Here is a 20,287-nt window from a genome sequence, read left to right on the forward strand (position 1 = left end):
GCTGAGTCTGCTCACTCTCTGCCACCCTTGAGTCCACAATGACCTTGCAAGAGGTGGGTGGGTGGAGTAGCACCATCCTGTCCCAAGGCTTTGCTGGCTGATGTTGAAAATCCAGGCACCTTCTACTCCCCCTGAGGGAGAACATGAGCCCTGTGTTCAGCCAGGAAGGAGTCGTGGCTTAGAGATTAGCCTATCAGGGAGAAAGATCACAAGGCTTTCACTTGCAGGTACTGAGTCCCCTGCTCTGCCCAGCCCATGCTGCAGTGCGTCACTGCTGGGTCTCAGAAGCTCTCCGGCGAACAAGAATTAGACAGGAGTCTGAGAGCAGAGCCCAGACACGGATCTTGCTTCCTAGAACAAAAAGCTTGCTCATAACGAGAAAGCCAAAGATGGAAAGGGTGCCTGAAAAAATCGTGAACTTTTCACCTGAAATTTTGGAAACAGGAACAAGACTGAGCATAGGGGATGCTGGTAAATGAAGGGGAGACCTGGGCATATGCTTCAGATGCTGGGAAGATCACAGTCCTAGATCTGCCTGGCTCTGAGACTCGGTGTGTGTCCCCTTCTTTGCTAGACGTTAGTATCTGCATCCATCAGAAGGAACTCAGAGCCTGCCTTCCTCCCTGTCTCCCAGGGATCATCTGAGCATCTAATAACAAGACAGAGAATGCCGCCACCAGCCATAGTGCCTGAACATGTACCACTCATAACCTCCAGCCCATCTTTGTCACTCTCCAGGGTCCTCTTTCAGAATAGGAGCTTTCTGAGCAAGGAGTAAGAGTCATGATCAGCAGAGATGGACCCCCATCCTCCTCCTCTCTGGGGCAGCTTAGGTGGCTCTGAAGATAGCCCGGGGCTGCACACACAAAGCTGGCCTCAGGCACACAGTGTCAGTTGGGAGCTGCAGCTCAAGAGAAGACATTTAATGCTGAAGTAAGCGGGTCTGCACAGCTTGCAGCCAGGAACCTCTCCCCTGGGAGGAGTTCAAGAAGGAGGGAGGAAGCAAGAGAGAGATCCAGGTGTCCAGCAAAGATTAAGCAGCCCTGACAGGCAGTCGGACTTGCTGATGATGACTTTCCATGGCTCTGCCTCAGTGTCCTCAGGCTTGGGGAAAGAAAGCATTTGAATAGCTGGCTGTCCTCATGTTCCTGCTCAGCACTGGTAGGTGAGTCCACTGGATATCACAACATAGCCCTGGAAGACCAAGAAAAGCACAGGCTAACTCGGAGGCCTGTGGGGGACTCCTGACAGCCCCTTCAACCTGTTTCTGGTTAGCGTTCTTATCAAGAGAGGCCATTACCTCACTGGCTCTCAGTCTCCTACTCCATCACTTAAGTAGCAGCATTTGCTAGGCAATGGTGGTGCACACCCTTGATCCCAGCACTTGAGAGGCAGAGGCAGGTGGATCTCTGTGAGTACAAGGACAGCCCAGTCTACAGAGAGAGTTCCAGGACAGCCATGGCTGTTACACAGAGAAACCCTGTCTGGGTAAAACAACAACAACAACAAAAAGTAGCAGCACTCACCTCACAAGGCTACGGAGGGGGAGCCCTCAAGGGGTGGGTCAGTATGAGACTGGCACACATGCTCTATACTCCAGGCCTAGAGCCCATGCCATTGCTGGTCCCTAACCAAGAGTACAGAACCCCTGGGCTCCTTCTCCAAGCCCCAGCTTCCCTAGCAGAGACAGGCACTCCTGTACCTCACATGCTCTCCACAGTGCACTATTGAAATCTCCACTCCTGAGGCTGCTCACCATTCCTTCATCATTCATCCATCCATCCAACCACTGGTTCCTTCATTTATCAAGCCTCCACTGAGCCTCTGCCACATGCCAAACCCTATGGAAGATGCTGAGGATTTGACAGAGGACAAATGAGACCCAATCCCTGTCCATAGATATAGCTCAGGGTCAAGGGTTAGTGATCTAGTCTAGTGATCATTAGCCTCATGTGGCTAACACAACTAATTTTTTTATATTTTTTTAATTAGGAGAGGGGAGAAGAGGCCTCAGACTAGCCTCAAACTCTCTATGTAGCCAAGGATGGTCTTCTGGTCCTCTTGCCTCCATCTCCCAAGTTCTGGGACTACAGGCATGTACCACTAGAGCCTGCTAAGTTTTTGAAACATTAAATTTCAGGTTTTCACTAGCAGAGTCCCATTTCAACAGTCCCACGTGCCAAGTGACAACTTTGGACAATGCTGATTCAAGTCATTTCGGAGAACTCCATCGTGCTGGGCTCAATGGAGTGTGTGTTATGGCAATTCTCAGCAACAGTCCTGACTCCTCTGTGTTTCGACTGTCCCTCTTTTTATCCTTTTTTTTTTTTTTTTTGCATGTCCATGTCTGTATGTGGTGTGCATACACTGCATACATTCATGTTCACGTGTGTGGAGGCAGGAAGTTGATATCGGATGTCTTCCTCAGTTGCACTCTGCTTTATTTACCATGGTGGGATTCTTGCCATACCTGGAGCTCATATCTGACTAGTCTTGCTATCCAGCTCACCCTAGAAATCCCGTCTCTGCCTCCTGGGTGCTGGGATTGCAGTTGGGTTACCACACCTGACCAGTGTGAATCCTGGGGCTCTAACCAGAGTCTTCACACTTGCATAGCAGTTCTTATCTACTGAGCCATCTCCTCAGCCCCTAGACTATCCATCTTCATGAGAGCGGGTCATCAGAACCTGAGGCCACCATTTTTAAAGAACCAGGGTAAGCATCCTCCCTGAACATTCACTGATAAGCCCCACTTTAGAAGTTTGTCCCTTTTCTTGTCCTGTGCTCAGCCTGTTGAGGGAATTTGCTCTGAGTTCCCAGGTTAGGCAGGAAGAGATCATAGGGAGTCAACCTGGCTGTGTCAGGATGAATTTCCTCCTGGGGCCTACTAGTCCAGACCCAGGGACAAAAATCTCAGAAGGCTGAGGAAGTTGCCTGCCACCCACCCAGCTGCAGAGTTGCCTGCCAGGCTGCAAGGAACCTCTCTACCATTCACCTTAGCTACCAAGGGACCACGCCCATCTCAGGACACAGGATCCTGAAACAGCTGAAGACTTGAAGTCTCTGGTTTGAGGTTGAAGAGAAAGGGAGAGTCCCTCCCACCATGGTCTCTCGGGTCCTGACTCCTCCATCTCATTGCAATTAAGGTTTGCTGTGTGGTCTTGGAAGATGCAGGGTGAGCTCCCAGAGGGGTGACGCTTCCTCCCCTATAAAGAGACTTTCATCCCAGCACTCGGGTGGCAGAGGCAGGTGGATCTCTGTGAGTTCAAGGACAGCCTGGACTACAGAGTGAGTTCCAGGAAAGGCGCAAAGCTACACACAGAAACCCTGTCTCAAAAAACCAGAGAGAGAGAAAGAGAGAGAGAGAGAGAGAGAGAGAGAGAGAGAGAGAGAGAGAGAGAGAGAGAGACTCCCTGGCCACTCAACAGCTCTCACCTCACAGACGGAGACCTCAGGGTGGACGTAGTGGAGATTGAGCACGCTGGGGAGGGTAATCCCCATGCCCAGGAGAGCTGCAGTGAGACAGAAGTGTCCAAGTTAGTCAGAAGGAAGAGCCCTGCCTTCCAGCCCTGTGCTGGCAGTTTGTGAACACTGTGAGTGGGAGGTAGGGTCACCCTCACAGCACAGAGGGGAAACTGAGACAAGATCAAGAGACCATGTATTGGCTACACAAACATGTGCCAAGAGGCAGAGGCAGCAAGCCCCCAAAACCACCCCCTTAATCTTTGAGCCTGAGAGGTCTTAGGGAATCGGACAGACAAAGAGGGTTGGGGCTCAAGAGGGCACCAGAGGGGCCATAACAGTGGAGAGCATGACTCACCATTGAGGTGATCCAGCAGGGGTTTCTGGAATACTGTGCTTATGAGTGTATACACATGATCCATCTGTAGCCACAGCCGTGGAACCAACCGCCAGAAAAGACCAAGAGAATGCAGTTAAACATACAGATGGACAGACATCAGAGGCACAGGAAGAGGAGGGTAGATCTCCCACATCAGCTGAACCTTAAACCAAATCCCCAATGGATCAGCCTTGGAGGTCGGGCAGCCCTGGGACAGCTCTAGCTCTCACACCAGAGTTACCAGCAGCAGGGCTGGCCAACAGATTCTCTGATGACCCATGGAAGTTAGGCGGGCAGACTGGCAGCTGGGTGGAGAGCTTAGGCGTACTAACTTACATCCTGTGGATGCATGGGGATAAAGGAACATGTGTGTGGTGGCAAGCACCTGACCATGTGACATGATGAAGGACTAGCCACTGCCAACTGTCCTACTGTCCAATGAGCTCAGACTGAGGGCTGGGCTGAAGAATCAACCATTTGCCCACAGGCAGAGAGACAGGCAAAGAAATGGGGACAGATGGAGAGCAGGTAGGTCCCTGTCCCCAGGCATCCAGGGGAGCTATGGTGGCACTGAGGTATGTGTCCTTCTCATACTTCCCCATCCCTTCCCAAGGCTTAAGGCAGCCCAGTGTCCCACTCACATCAATGGAGCCCACATTGGAGTTGACCACAGAAAGCAGGACCCCCCTGAAAGAAAAGCAAGAGGTGGGCTCAGGGTGGGCCAGCTTCCTCTGAAGGTCTCATCACTGTGTGATGACGGCATGCTTACCCCAGCAAAGATGTGGTCCCCCGAAGCTTTGCCTTGGACACAGAGAGCTGAAGGTTCAGGTTCACCTTCTGGGTGCGTGAGGAGACAGAGTCAGAAGGTATGTTGTGGAGCCTTCTGCCCCTCCCCGACCAGGGCAGACCACACCTGTTTATGGAGCTGGCTAAGTGTCGGGTTGTGACTTTACAAGCAACTTTACAATATAAAGAACAAGTGGGGTCCTTTCCCTTCTTCCCTGTGGGGACCCTTCAGAAGTAACCAGAGGAGCTTTCCAGAAAGTGGAGACTGCCACAGAGGCAGAGAGTGACGGGGACCTCCTTACACAGGGTAGCCCAAGAAGACTGCTCTGAACAAAGCTTCAACACTTAAGCTAAGCATTGAAAATGAAGAAGAACAGCCACGCCAAAAGCAAAGGAAGAGGGCTCTGGGCAGAGGGTTCCACATGTACCAAGGTCCAGAGGCAGAATGTCCTGGCATGCTCAGGAGACAGGTGTGAACAAAACAAAGCGAATGAAGAGGGCACCGAGCATGTAAGGTCTCGAGGAGCACAACCCCAACCCAACCAGTCCGGGCTGGCCCATCACTCACCACATCCAGGGAGAAGAGGAATAGCAAGTTTGAGTGGGGGGACGCAGCCAGGACCTCTACAAAGGGCCGCAGCTGTAGAGTGGAGTTGTCTGTGTGGAGTGTGGCCACGGGTGTGGCACCCAGCTGTACCTTGAGTACCACGGGCACGGGTTCAGGGAACTGGTGGGCCACCTGGGGCATTGGATGGGGAGACAGAGAGGGCTGTACAGGCTCCTGGTTGTCAGTGTCCCTTGGTGGATATTGATAAGCCATCACCCTCTAATTCATAACTGAGCTCAGAGGGAGGTCCAGCCCAGGCCTCTGGACCAGACTTGAGCTTCTCAGAGGGGATTCTGCAGCTGGTGTTTTGCTTTGATCTCAAGTCAAGATTTTGCTATACACCTTGGCTGGCTTTGAGCTAATGACCTTCCTGCCTCCCAAGTGCTGGGATTACAGGTGTGTGACATTGACTGAGCTAGGTCTTACAGGCATCCAGGGCCTAGGAAGGAGAGTGAGGTGACCCAGCAGACTCACTGCAGGCAGAGGCAGAGAGAAGCAAGTCCAGCTGCCTGGAATGGGTGGTCCTTAAGCTCAGGAGAAAAGATCAAAGGGCAGGTACTGACAACCCCAGCCCCTTTGAAGTAGATGGAGCCCACAAAAGCCCCACCCAATCCCTGAACCTATGGCCTACAATGAGCAGAAATATCACCCACCTCAGGGATGAGCTGGCCCAACGTGGAGGTGTTCAGAGGGTTGTTCTTTGAATTCTGAAATCAGTCCCCATCATGACAGGATTGAAGGCAGTTTCACAGTGAAGGCCACAACTTGGCCTTATGGATAGAGTTCCTTACCCACAGGTTTCTTCCAAGGGCCATCCTGTTGCCCCAACTCTAGCTGCCCACTGCCCATGACTCCACATGCACAAGATATCCCCAAAACAGGCCACAGGGCACCCTGCCACAGGACCTGGGTAACAGATCCAGCCCTCACCGGCTGGCCTGTGATTTCCAGGTTGAGGGAACCAGCCTTTTGCAGCATCAGGAGGGCACAGTCGAACAGGTGCTGGGAGAGCCCCACGGTCGCCATGGCATTTTCATCACCCGAAGGCCATGGCAACACGAAGGGGTGAGCACCATGCAGAGGCAGGAGGATGGGCTTGCCAAGCAGGAAAAGAATAGCCTGGATAAAGGCAGGGGTGCACATGCAGGGCATCAGGAACGGCAGGCCTGTAACAGACCCAGGGCTCCCAGGCACCAACCTAGCAGTGAAGACTCCCACCTGGAGTACCAGCCACTTTCTTCCCTTCACCTTCTACCCTCTCAGGATCCTTCCAGGACACCAAGGACACCAGCACCAAACTGACCTGAAGGTACTTACTCTGACATCCATAGACATATAGTTACTGGTGACAGTGGGCATGCTGGTCACAGAGTATCGGATCTGGGACTCAGGGCCCACCGGACTGAGTCCTTCATGAAAACAGAAAAACATTAAACATCAGTCCCTCACTGAGCCAGCAAAACAGCTACCAATGACCTTTCTCAGCCACAACCAGGAAACAAAGTCAGAAGCCCAGCTAGGCCTCCTCTGAAGGCATGTACCCAAATCTGCTGCATGCACCCAGCTTGTTGACTGATTAATGACACAATTCTAACAGGTATGTTTGCTAACATTCCCAATCCATGGAAGACTATTGAGTCCAAGTTACAGAAGGAGAAGGCTCATCCAGGCACAAGTACCATCTAACAGAGTCGAGAAGGATGCACAGAAAAAAAGGGATTTGATCAGCCAGAAAGTGACTTCCACTCTCTTTTCTCATCACCTCAGAGTTCAGCAAAGTTATTTCACTGCACGTACAGTGTGGTCAGTTCCTTCTTGCCTGAGACTGCACACACACGTCAATCCACTCCCAAAAGCTTTGGCCTCTCCTCCTGAACACACATCTCCTTCAGGAACTCCAACACCAGAGCAAGGACATCCAGAACTAACTTAATACAAAGCCTCAAGGAAGCGCTCAGGGAAGCACAGCCAAGAGGCCTGGGATGTGAGTCTACTCACAAGTCAGAATATTCTGACTTTGAAGATTGCAAAAGTGATCATCACATCCTCAGAGATGGCTGCAAGTATGGCAGACCAGAGCTCAGGGCTAGGAGAGCCTATGGTTCTACCCTCAAAGCCCTGGGTCACCCAGGGATTTTTAATTGTTTTATTTATTTTTTATATATATGGGTGTTTTGCCTACTTGTATGTCTGTGTGCCACATGTGTGCCTGGTGCCTGTGGAGGCCAGAAGAGGGTATCGTGTTGAATTCCCTGGAACTGAAGTTACAGACAGTTGTGAGCTGCCATATGGTTGCTGGGATTTGAACGCACATCCTCTAGAAGAGCAGCCAGTGCTCTTAACTGCTGAGCCATCTCTCTAGCCCCAGTGGTCCAGGTCTTCAGTGATGTAGTTATGTGTGGACTTACACGTATATTTTGAATACCTATTCATATATATTTATATACCCATTCATTATAAAATATCAATTATGGGTTTATCTTATGTGCTTTGTATAGTTTTGTTATATTTAAGCATGTAAATATATATTTAATAGTATATATGAAAATAGATTACATATTAAAATATATAAAGACATATTGACAGCTTTGTTTTCCTGTTGTCTCAGCTGGATTTAATTTCACTAATATTTTGAAGATTTTTTTTATTGTGAAAACAATGTAGTGTGGCTCCCTTCCTTGTCTGTCAGTGGGTCTCACAGTTGGGAGGCAGGAGGAAAGGGCAACAGGAAGGGATTTGGAGACTGGTGGACTGTCCTGTCTCCTGAGTTACCTCTCTGCATTTACCAACACTGTGGACACTACAAAGGTCAAATTGCTGCATGTTTAAAAATGAACAAAACATTAAGGTCATGGTGGATATTTAGAAAATATAGCTGGGCAGTGGTGGCACATGGCTTTAATCCCAGCACTCCGGAGGCAGAGACAGGCAGATGATCTCTGTGATTCCAAGGCCAGCCTGGTCTACAGAGTGAGTTCCAGAACAGCCAGCACTACACAGAGAAATCCTGTCTCAAAAAAAAAAAAAAGAAAGAAAGAAAGAAAAGAAAAGAAAAGAAAAGAGGGAGGGAGGGAAGGAAGGAAGGAAGGAAGGAAGGAAGATAAAAGGGAGGTGGAAAATATGGCCCAGCATCCCAATGAATTTTTTTTTCAATATTTTCTTACACCACAGTAAAAGACACTTTTGTTACACAGCCTTCTGGAGACATGTGGCTAGCTGACACACCCCTTTAATCTGTGCTTTTTAATGGACTCTAAATATCTGAGGTGATGGAAATGTTAATGTACTTGATTTCACTATTCCACATTACACCCACAAATTACGGCATCACTTTATATACTGTAAATACATACAGTCCTGCACTATCAATTTACAATACAAATATCTTTTCAATAAAATAAAGAAATCACAGCTTCTCTCACTGCACACTCTGGGTGTGCATGACTCACATAATCATCCTCCAGGGCTGGCCGCTTGGAGTCCCTTATTAGATTTTTTTTTATTCCCCAAAGACAAAGGCAAGAGTTGATCTTTGGGATAAACACAAACACAGGGCACCTGAAGGTAAGCCTGCTGAGGAAGGAGGAACATACACTTGCTTGTTAAGCCCGCTAGGCCCTTAACCCATGCTGCTTCATGACACCAACACATTCAAGAACTGGGAATTCTCATCCCTGTTTTCTGGATAGGATGGTGTGGATTAGTGACTTCCCTAAGGTCACACAGCATAGGAACAATGGGACTATAATTTCAATGTGTGCCCTTTCATTCCAGTCCAGTTACCTCAGCTTCTTGCCACCTCCTATTTAAGGTAAGATGGAGGTTGAGTGGAGAAGGGACCCAGGAAGTCAAGGAGACAGGATAACTCTCAGAACTGGCCAGAGCAGTGGATGGATGTGTGAGGAGGTCAAAACACAGCATGGGCCTGTTCCTACAGAGGACGTGGCTCTAATCCTCTACTTTCCCATCATAACCTGGGGTTGATGACAGCAGAGCCTATCTACTAAAGAACGCACTGTGAGAAAAGTGAAGCCCTGCCCTGTGTCCCTGGGATGACCCCAACCTCTGGGTCCTCTGATCCCCTTACCCCACCCTCACACTGTCCCAGCTTGTATCAACTGAGCATCACTGAGGCAGCTCCAGCCTGACAAGACCAATCGCAATACCAGGGAAAGGACGTCAGGGTCAAGGCAGCACTGGTGGGTACCAGGCAGGTGCAGCTTCAAAATTGCCCATGGGGAAAGTGATAAAGCCCTTGGTAAGCCTCAGACCGAATGGTTTGATGAAGGGAGAAGTTGTGTGGGATTTGAAGCAAATAAGATGTCCCCAAGTTATCTTGTGATGCCTTCTGCAATTAGATCTTAAGTACTGATGCCTGTGCTAAGAAGATGGGACAGGCCTGCTCTCCAGCTGCCATATCCTACCATAACTAGTCTAGGAAGCCACATGGATACCTTCCAGTGTCCTCAAACAGTAGTGCAGGTCAGTGTGGGGACAATGAGGAATACATGACAGCTGAGGTTTGTGGGTAAGCACTCAGCTCCTTGCATACCAAGGCATTTCCACTCAGTCTCAAAAAGTGCCCCAGTGAGAGATGGCCCCAGCTGTTCACACAGTTCAGCTCGTCAGCAACAACAGCAACAATAGCAACAACTTCTTCTCCTCCTCCTCCTTTTTCCTTCTTCCTTCTTTTTCTTCTCCTCCTCTTACTCCTCCCCTGCTCCTTCTTCCTTTCTGCCATTGTCAAGACTTAGAAACCAGAACTAATGACCATGCAGTCCCCAGGGAATGGGCACATAGGTGTCCTTTTCCTTTTTGAGAGGGCTGCAGAACCAGCATACAAGTATCCAGGTAAAGGACATACATCATACCCACAGCCACCTCATGATAGCCAGGGTGAGCCTTAGGGCCCAGCACCTCCAGTGACATACGCACCCCTCACCACAGTGGCTAGCCTCCCTGTGATGGTGCAGGTGGGTTCCCTGACTCTGAGGCTCTGTCTTCTAAAACAGAGACTCCGACAGCGAGAATGGCTCTAGATCCTGAGAGTCAATGGGACTCAGTTTCTCCAACAGCAACACTCATTGTTTAAACATGTGGTTTGATTTTCATTTGGGGCAATTTGACCTAAAACTGTTAGATTCTAGAATCAAAGAGTTAATTCTGGAATCTGTAGGCTGCCAGGTTCTGTGAATAGTCATGTGTTTTGGGGAGTCCTAGCTCAATGGCCTTCCCAGGGTCCTCCTTTTTCTCAGATAAATTGAAAAGAGAACACTATTTATAATCAGAAGCCAGCAGTAAAGACCATACCACCAGGTCCAAGCGGGGCATCTTTGAAGGTTCTTAAGACCCATAGGCCCATCCCTCCCATCCCCTGGGGTCCAGGTCTTACCGATTAAAGTGCCCAAATGGACATTGAGGTCCTGCACCAGGCCAGATACTTGCAAACACAACTGTAACAACAGAGAGAAAGCTGTGTGAGGGCTGTTTAGAGCTGTAGTTGGGGAACAGCCGGGCTGCAGGTCCTTGCCCCAAAAAGCCTCCCAGGTGCACAGCAAGCTGGAATCCTCTCCTCTCCTCCTTGAAACGGCTGGCTTCCACCCCTCCTCGGGTGCTGAGGAGGCAAGAAGAGCTGCCAAAGGCTGAAGAGAAAGACACCAGCACACGGCCAGGAGAGGGCTTCAAGGCCAGGGTGCTCACAGCCTGGGGACATTGCCATCACCTCTGGGGTACAAATGACACACACTAGGTAGACACACACACTTCTGCTGCTGCCCCTTATGGATGGGCTGAGTCAGGCCAGGGAAAAAGAGCTTACTTCCTGGCAGTGAGACCCAGGGCCCATGGGTATCATCTCTCAGCAAGTTAGCTGCGTGTAATGATCAGACCTTCGATTTCAACCATCGCAGCAGACTGGATCTGCAGTCCCCAGTCCTGAATTCCTCTCCTCCATTAGTACCCTCATCCAAAGCTAGCCTGTCCATTGCACAGCCTGGGGGAGGGGCATCAAACATTTGTTTTTAATTTGTCTCCCCAAAGCATCTCCCCTATCTCCACCTTCCAACATGGAATCAGGACTGCCTGGGAGATTTGCCACCATCTCCCTAGCTCCCTAAACTCCACCCATTACCCCACTCTTCCTCGGCACTGCATATAAGCCTCTTTCTTGCTCTCATGAAGAAATTGGAAGTACCCCATGAAGGGTCTTCTATTTAAAAAAAACAAAACAAAAATAAAAAACACTGGCTGAGGTAAAGTTTGAGTGGTGTGTGTGTGTGTGTGTGTGTGTGTGTGTGTGTGTGTGTGTGTGTGTTTCACCATCACATACATGGACACACACATGCACAAAACACACATGTACAGTACACTTACATGCATTGAAACCCATGCACACACATATGCACATCAAGATACAATGTCCCCTCCTCCAGGGCTTAAAGCCCCACTGCTCATGCCTCTGGCCTTCCAAGCTAAGTCATCTGCCAGAAGCCCCTTACCTTGCTGCTCAGGTCCACTTTGATGTGTTCCTGCACCAAGTCCAGCAGCTCCTGGGAGGTACTGGGGAAATGGCACAGAAAGTGTCCCTGAGCTCCCTGGGCGTGGCTCTTGGCAGAGCCACACAGACAGCTGGGACAGCAGTCTCTGTCCTCAGCCAGCTGCCCAGAGATCCCATCTGAGACCTTGTCATGCTCCAGATGGTGTTAGAACAGTGGTCCCCCACCCCCACAGAGGAAGAGCTTGAGTCTCAGAGAAAGGATCCTTCCTCTCGAGGTTTGGAAGTAGCCAAGATGGTGGTAGTGGGGGCCAGGCTCGGGAGAGACAGATGACAGACACCAGATCTTGCAAAAGCCCCATGTGGCCATGTTCTCAGCCAGCTGGCTCCAGGGCTACTGGGGTGAGTAGGCTTGGGGAGTGGAGCTGGAATCCCTGGTCCATTTGTCACTGTGGCTCCAGTGCCCTGCTGAGTATCTGCCCAGCTCTGCACTTCAGTTTCCCTTCTGAACTAGGGTGGAAGCTGGTGTTTCTCAACAGCAGCCCAGAGGAACTCATGGTTCTTTGGTTTGATCTCAGCCACAGCCTACTTCACTCTGGGAGGAAAAGCTCTATCTGTGTTTATAGCACCCGGCTCCCTTCTGCAGCCGGGAGGGACCCAGCATGGTTGAGTTTCTGTGCTCACTGCTCTCTGGTGGAAAAGTCAAGCTTTGTGGGACTAGTGCACTTCTTTTAGGGCTTTCCAGTGCTCAGCCACCTCAGAGTGAACGAAGCTAAGGGAAGAGCAGGTATAGTGAGGGGCTCACAAGCAATGGGATGGTGAGATCTGTCATGAATCCCTTGTATTCTGGGCCTCCATTTGCTTCCTGTGGCATGGGGACCCTTACACGGCTCTGATCAGACACTGGAGCTCATAGAGATGACTCCTGTGAGGAGCCAAGAGTGGCATCCACAAAGCAGTTGCAAGTGACAATTGCTGTTAGCCTCACATTATGACTTTAACAGCCACCTGCCACAGAGCTTGGCTGGTCCTACCCCACCTCCTGTGCCTGGACTGTCAACTTCTACAGGGAGAGGTGACCTGCAAGGTTTCCAGCAGGCAGCCCAATTGGCTTCATCATTACTGGGTAGTGTGTCCTAGTAGCTGATAGAGGTAAGTGGCCAAGACCCAGGCTGTGTGGCATCAAGCAAGTCCCTGGTCCTCTCTGAGCCTCACTGTGCTAAGTCATAGAACAGATGTAATGGTGGAGTCTCCTTGATCCTTTGTGGCCATTGGATAAAGACCTGAGTGAGAAACTTGAGCAATGGCCCCATAGCCTTGGTGTCAGGACCCCTGAGGCCCAGTGCTCCCAGGAACCCACCTGTCACTGCTGTCCAGCATGCTGGCTGGGCTGAAGAGCGAAGAGCAGGTGGAGATGCTGAGCACAAGGGTCCCAATGGAATCCCGGGCCACGTGCACATCAGCCAGCAAGGCCACAGGCAACACTAACTCCACGGGCTCTGGGACTCTGCGGGAGGTCAGACCTTAGCCCACTCTGGTGTATGAAGACTGCATAGATCCCCGGGCCTGGGCCATCCCTCTAGAGCCACCAAACTCCACAGGACAGCAGAAGAGTATGACTCAGGCTCCTGTGACAGGGCTCTGGGCCAGACACTGGCTAGAGTGAGCATCAGTTCTCCCTTCTGTGAAATGGACATGAGATTGGTGGTGCCTACTTCTTAGCACCATGCTAAGCTCTCCAAGACCTAACCTGTGAGGTAAGAACACTAGCCCAGCCACAGAGAGCTAAACAACATCTCAGCACTAGGGTTGGGGGCACCCATGACAATACCACTAATACAACACAAAGGCACTCATGCCATCATAGAGCCAAAGAGCACCCACACCATCGCAGAGCCATGGAGAACTCATCATGACAGGACTAAAGAGCTCCCTAACATCACACACTAAGGAGAACCCATAACATCACACACTAAGAAGCACTCACCATCACACACTAAAGAGCACCCATAATATCACACACTAAGGAGCACTCATCATCACACACTAAGGAGCACCCATAACATCACACACTAAGGAGGACTCATCATCACACACTAAGGAGCACCCATAACATTACACACTAAGGAGCATTCATCGTCACACACTAAGGAGCACTCACCATCACACACTAAGGAGCACCAATAATATCACACACTAAGGAGCACTCACCATTACACACTAAGGAGCACTCACCATCACACACTAAGGAGCACTCACCATCACACACTAAGGAGCACCCATAACATCATAGTGCTAGGGCAAAGCAATAAAGATAAAGGATTCCTTGAAATGTCAATGTACAACTTGAGCATTAAATGCAGTTAGACAGAAGGTGCCCGGCACAGAGAAATAATGATGCTAACACAATTTATTAAGCACCTACTCCGTGCTTTGCACTGTGGAAGAGGCTGGATGCCATAATTAAAGCACCAAATCCATTCAGTTCAACTCTTACTGACCCCTGCAAGGTTCATCTCCCTTCAGATAAAGAAACTGAGAGCTGGAGAAGTCATGCAGCTCCACCAGCTGCACAGCTGTTGGGGAGGGACTTAAGGGCTCCAGGGTTCTCTCCTGTCTCTCTCCCCCAGAGGGTGGGAAGGAGCATGAGACGTTATTAGCCCCTCCCTTCACTCTTCCCTGGTAGAGACCATGAAACCCCTGCCCTCCAACAAGGAGACTCACTCACCGAAAGACTTTGACCGTGAAATTAACTGCCGCTGATAAGCGTACCCCCAAACCAGCAATAAATTCCAAGTGGAGGCGGGGCAGGTGGACATCCAGAATCTGGACCCTGTAGGGTTGAAATCCAAGGGACAAGGTAACTCCCATTAAACATGGAGTCAACTCCAGGGAGGCTTCCTTGAGCCAACCCCACATGTTGATGTTAGAAAGGACTTTCTGGTGAGTGGACCATAGGTGGGCGAGAGGTGGTAAGCATTCCAGCACAGTAGGCATGCAAGACACCCAGCTGGTACAAAGGCAAGCAGAGGGGCCTGGCGTTAGCCAGGGCTTAGCAAGATGATCATGTGGGTTTCCAGCAGCTTCTGACGATATGCCAAGAAATCAAACATTGGGGAAAGAGACACTGACATCTCTAGAGTATGCTAGCATCACCTTTGCCCCCAGCAACAGGAAATGCCCAGTGAGTGACTCCATGACTTCCTTTTTGCCTAAGTGAAAGTCATTTTCTCCCTGCCCAGTAGTTGGGAGGGGTAGGGTCAGTATGATTCAGACATCAGAAAATGGCCCCACTTTCAAATGCCTCATTTTAGCCTGGGGTGATATGGACCCATGACTATTCCCACTACATGAGCCAACCTTAAGCCTACTGCATTCAGCCACAGCCATCCCGGGATGGCTCCTGCTGCTGAAAGCCAGGATCCTCTGGTCCAGGTGGTTTGGTACTTACCCAGTATATTGTTAAGGTCATGGCCATCAACATTTAAACAGCACTCCAGCCCTACCTCAGGGGTCTCAAACTGGTGGCCCCAAGCTGCCTATTTGTTGAGCTGTGCACTGTTCTGGTGTCTTTATGTTTTTGTATTAGTTTCCATCATTCACAATTATAGATAAGTTAGGCCCAGTATCTCAAGGCCTTGATCAGTGTATTTCAGGAAGCTGAGGCAGGAAGATTGTGAGTTTAAGGCTAGCCTCAGCTACAATAGCGACACCCTGTCTCAAAACAGGAACAAAAAAAGAAACTTATAGCTGATAGATAAGTAAGTAGGTAGTATGTAAGTAGGTAGATAGATAGATTTCTTGAACACCCAAAACTTTGGCAATAGCCAGTTGGTATCCCCATAGGGATAGGTACAATAGCTACTGTGTTTTGAGTTTGGGATGTCTCCATCCCTTTGGGGCTTTATGCGTTAAGGGAGTGAACATATAGTTAAGATTGTCCTTGTATTTAAACTTTGTGTCAAGCATTTGAAGAAAGATGATAGTCTTTACCAAATCTGTGGGCCCCAGGGCCAAAGTCTGAGCCCCTGAGATCAATCTTACCAGGTGACCCCATCTGCCAAGTCTTCTTATAATCTTGCCTGCTGGTGGAAGCCTCTAACCTGGGAAGGCTTACTCACCTATGGACCCAGATGCTCATCTGATAGTCCAGAGCACTGTGTCCAGTAGATGGGAGCACTTCATTAGGTGGAGTATCTACCAGGCAGCTGGAGAACTCTTGAAAGACTCACTCAGGATCCCCCTCCTGATGAGCCAAAGCACTCACTCCCTTGGCCAGAAGAATATTCCACCTAACAGAAGGAGGACTGGAGCACTCTCTCTGGAAGATGGGAGCACTCACCTGGTAGACTGAAGTACCTCACCACTCTGATCCAGGAAATCAGAGACAGTGACCTGCAGGGCCCGCTGGAGAGGGGCTTTCCCGATATCCGACACTGTGGATCAAGGGCAGGGCGAGGTCAAGTGTCTGGATCCACCAAGCATGGAGAACACATCACCTATCCCCTGTCCTGCCCTTCAAGTAGAGGCACTCAGATACCAGATGGAATAAGCTTGGAGTAGCACATGGGGAGAATGGCTGTTCCATGCAAGCCCATGAGGTGTTCCCTATTCATCATGTCCTCCATTTCCCACCGCTTCTTCATCCCATTCCTCCAAGACAGTAAAAATCCTTAGCCCTCTTGTCCATCTGAGCCCCAGTTGCACCCAGAGCTTTCCCAAGTCACCAAGCTGAAGGAGCCACCCACCAATCCTGGTTTCTGAGGAGGCATCCCCTGGGAGGAGAGAGGAGCAGCAGTTTCATCACGACCACATGTGCCCCAGGTGCTGGACACAAACCCCAGCTCTGCTGTTCACTGCCAGCATGGCTGCTCTGTGTCATGCTTTCTCTACATGTGCACTGACAGTGCTCATCTCTCAGGGCCATTGTAAACAGTCAGTGCACAGGCATGCTCCTCATGCTGGTGCTATGGACCTTTACACTAACGGTAGCTGTCCCCACAGGGTGCTCCAGGTGTGCCAGGTGCTGTTTGGAGCACTTTTGTCTATTCTTATGCCTAGTTTACAGGGAGGTGAAGACCTGGATAAAGGAGTGTGGTTCTGAACCTGCTGACTTCCCCCTCACCTGTACTATTGGGCCCCAGCTAAGTAGACAGTGGAATCCAAAAGAGAAACAATGGTTCTAGAAGAAAGCATGAAATCAAGCCAAAAGGATAGAACTTGGCTCAGACTCACTAACGTAATGAAAAGTAATGATCCTATCTGAGCCTCAGTTTCTCCAAGCAATGAGAAGAAAGGCCATGGTGTCCGTGCTCCTGATGCCCACCCAAGTCTTCTGGTCATCTGTTGCTGAGCTGAGACTCCATCCACAGTGCTCTCTGACACAGGGCCTGCACTCTGGGCCTTGCAGGGTAGTGGGGAGGACTCCAGAAGAAGCTACTCATCCAGGCTTGGGAACATTGTGGGCTACATAGGCCTTCTGCCAGGTTTCCACCCACAAAGGACAAACACAGGCAGATGAGCCAGGGAGGCCTGGGGACAAAGGAACCCTGCACAGAACAAGCAGAGGGCAGGGCAGACACCCCAGGAAGCCATCCTCAGGTCCCTGTCCCAGGTGTCCATTCCTGCTGTGTGTGAATCATACTCCTGCATGGACCACTGACTACTTTCCTTGTCCGTCCATCTGCCCGGATGCAAGGTCCTACAGAGCTGTGTGTGTCCTGGGAAAAGCTGCTGAATCTCAGCTTCGTGTTCTAGCCATTAAGGTCCTTCTCTGATCTGGTTGGAGTCCCTCACATGCTAATCAAGTTGGATTTGACCTTTGGGGAAGCAACTCCAGAACCTATTTCAGTGGAACCCCCAAAGTTTCCTGAGAGGCAGCTGTGGGGAAGGAACAATTTCTGTGCTGGGATCTTGGACCTTTGTGACTTTGTTCTTCCCTGTGGGCCTCAGTTTCCTCATTGTGCCTTTGCCATGGGAGAGGGCAGGGCTTGAAAGCACCTAGCAGTAAAGCCACAAGGGATAGACCTGTGCCACCCTCCCCCAACCCTCACCACTACCTCCCGAGCAGCACAGAGCAGCTGGTTCTCTGCAGCTGATCCCTGCAGAGATACAACTTCAGGATGCTCCCTGTCTTTCTGTACTTGACACCCCTCTCCTGGGGCCAATGTGAGCACAGACACAACACATGTACATACGTGCATTTGGGATACAAGGCACACCTGTGCACACACATTCAGACACATGCCATAGGCACACACCCTCCCCAGTGCTCAAATCGCATCTCCCTGACACTCCAAACTCTCAGTTATAAAGTCAGCCACTCAAGTTAACTAGCCTCGGTCCAGGCGTAGCACATGCCTATACTCCCAGGAATTAGGGATGCTGGGGTAGGAGGACTGAGGGTTTGAGGATAGCCTGAGCTACCTAAAGAGACTCTGTCTCTCTCTCTCTCTCTCTCTCTCTCTCTCTCTCTCTCTCTCTCTCTCTCACACACACACACACACACACACACACACACACACACACACACACACAAATATATATATGTTTAATGTTTAAAAGGAAGTCCTCTTTCGTTTCAGGGGTTTTTGTTTGTTTGGGGGTTGTTTTTGTTTTTAAGTATGTGCCTACACAAGGCACAAGGGCACAGCTATGTGTGTGCACTTGCGTGTTCACACTACTTGCTCACCACAGACTCCCTAATTAGCTACTGAGCAGCAGGACACAGTGACACATTCAAACCCAGGTCCTCTGCTGGTTCACACCTATAACCCTAGTATCATGAGTTCTAGGCCAGCTAGGAGGGAGTTCTAGGCTGGGATGCAGCTCAGTGGTAGAGCTATTGCCCAGTATGCATTGGGCTCTGGGTCCTATCCCAAGCACCCCAAAAATAAAAAGTACACAGGTCTTCTGCAATGCCTGTGTTCTCACCTACGCACAAGGAGGTAGGTCGGCAGGTCTCTTACCATAGTTCAGTGCTGCCTTGTTGAGTCGGACCACAGTGACAGGCAAGGAGGCACCGACCCCGGCTAGCAGCAGCAGCAGCAGGCCCAGACTGCATGCCCCAGCCATGGCTGTCCCAGCCACTACACCAGGATCTGTAATCAGGGTAGCAACAAGCATTAGGGAGCTTGGGCAGCTATTCATCCCACCCTTGGGCACCCATGTCTCATCCCAGCCTGTATCCATGCTGAGTGGTGCCCTGCTCCAAACCTCAACACATCCATCTTTGCATTTCTGTTATGGGAACTAGCTGCTTTGTAAGACACGGTGAGAGTGTCTAAAAATAGCCAAGAGTCCCCCCACCCCCAAGAAGATGTGGCCTTTCCTGAAGTGACCCAGCAGACAGGGGTTGAGAGGGGGGTGCAGAGGGGTAAGACTCAAGCAGTGTCAGAAGAGAAGGGTGAGGTCATGATGGGCAATTGCCTGTCCTGAGCAAAGGATTCAGCCATACTAGAGTACTCGTATTCTACAGTCCAGTCACTGGAAGCCAGGTGTCCAGCCCATTGTGCCAGACTAGCCTGGTGTTCAGCTGTCTAGACCTTACCAGGGAAGACCCAGGGCAGCTCCCATCTCCATGTCATCCTAGCCACGTGAGGAATGTCCTAAGAGTGGCCCAGCTCCCCGAGACCAGATCAGCCTAACAGTCAGGTGTGGACCCAGCTCTGAGAGAGGGGTTCCCATCCCAGCTGCAGGAATGAGAAGTCAGTGCTCCAATGGGCTAGCTGAAGCCCAGCAAGATGGCATTTGTCAATGTTCCCCACAAGGCCAGCGACAGGGGGTGCCTGTTGCAAGGCGGTGGCTGGAAGTGGCATCCCCATGGACTAGAGGGAGGGAGAAGCAGCCACCCAGCTCATTCCTACCTCAAAGGTTATGAAGGCAAGTGGACACTCAGCCTTGGGAAGCTTTGCCTGGAAAGCAAGTGCACCAGCTGCTTTTTGAGGCTCCCCACTGAGGCCTGCAGACCACGAGGCAGGAGCGAGGGAGTGGCCAGTTTGCTTGTGGTTGCAATGTTTTCCCTGCAAACATGGCCTTGTCAAGTGTCTCCGTTCCCCTGTATAATGGGTCTGCCACGCACACAAGCATAACTGCCAGCTGCTGAGGGACCCTGGAACTGGGCCGTTTCGGCTCAAGGATCTGTAGCTCTCTGGAAGGAGGACTCTTCCCAGGAGTGTTCCCTCACCATCCTCACCATCCCAGCCAGGACCGTCAAGGTCCAGGAGTAAGGGTGCCCAGGGCCAGGAGCATAGCCCTGTGTCTCCAGGCTCTTCCAGAAATAGGACTCTTGGAAGAAGAGCAGGAGGCTATCTGAACCCTGATTCCCAACAATGAATCCTAATCTTGGTCACACATTGAGCCTTCGTGCAGGAAAGGAACAGAAGACAGTGTGGCTGACCCACTGTTCCCTGTCACACCTATCACTCTCCAAACTCATATCTGTCACAGTGGGTAGGCATGACCCACTGTGTGTGGAAGAAAAGATGGCATGTATGTGAGCATGAGGTTGCATGTGCACCAATGCATGTACACACATGTAAGGTCACAGGGAAATGGGTCA

General features: G+C 50.5%; 1 protein-coding gene across 1 annotated transcript; it reads right to left on the reverse strand.

The window, feature by feature from the left end:
* Positions 1-1,152: 1,152 nt before the first annotated feature.
* Bpifb2 (BPI fold containing family B member 2) lies at positions 1,153-18,801 on the reverse strand. Its single transcript, XM_036183114.1, has 15 exons — positions 18,696-18,801; positions 16,070-16,163; positions 14,456-14,560; positions 13,088-13,234; positions 11,732-11,792; positions 10,627-10,687; positions 6,552-6,643; positions 6,165-6,353; positions 5,888-5,941; positions 5,196-5,366; positions 4,611-4,678; positions 4,483-4,528; positions 3,821-3,884; positions 3,436-3,512; positions 1,153-1,194 (listed from the first exon to the last, which is right to left on the reverse strand). Exons 1-15 carry the CDS (start codon positions 18,799-18,801, stop codon positions 1,153-1,155), a joined length of 1,377 nt encoding a protein of 458 aa, XP_036039007.1.
* Between the last annotated feature and the right edge of the window lie 1,486 nt (positions 18,802-20,287).

The sequence above is a fragment of the Onychomys torridus genome, chromosome 4 (genome assembly GCF_903995425.1).
Source record: "Onychomys torridus chromosome 4, mOncTor1.1, whole genome shotgun sequence".
In the NCBI taxonomy this organism is placed as follows: domain Eukaryota; kingdom Metazoa; phylum Chordata; class Mammalia; order Rodentia; family Cricetidae; genus Onychomys; species Onychomys torridus.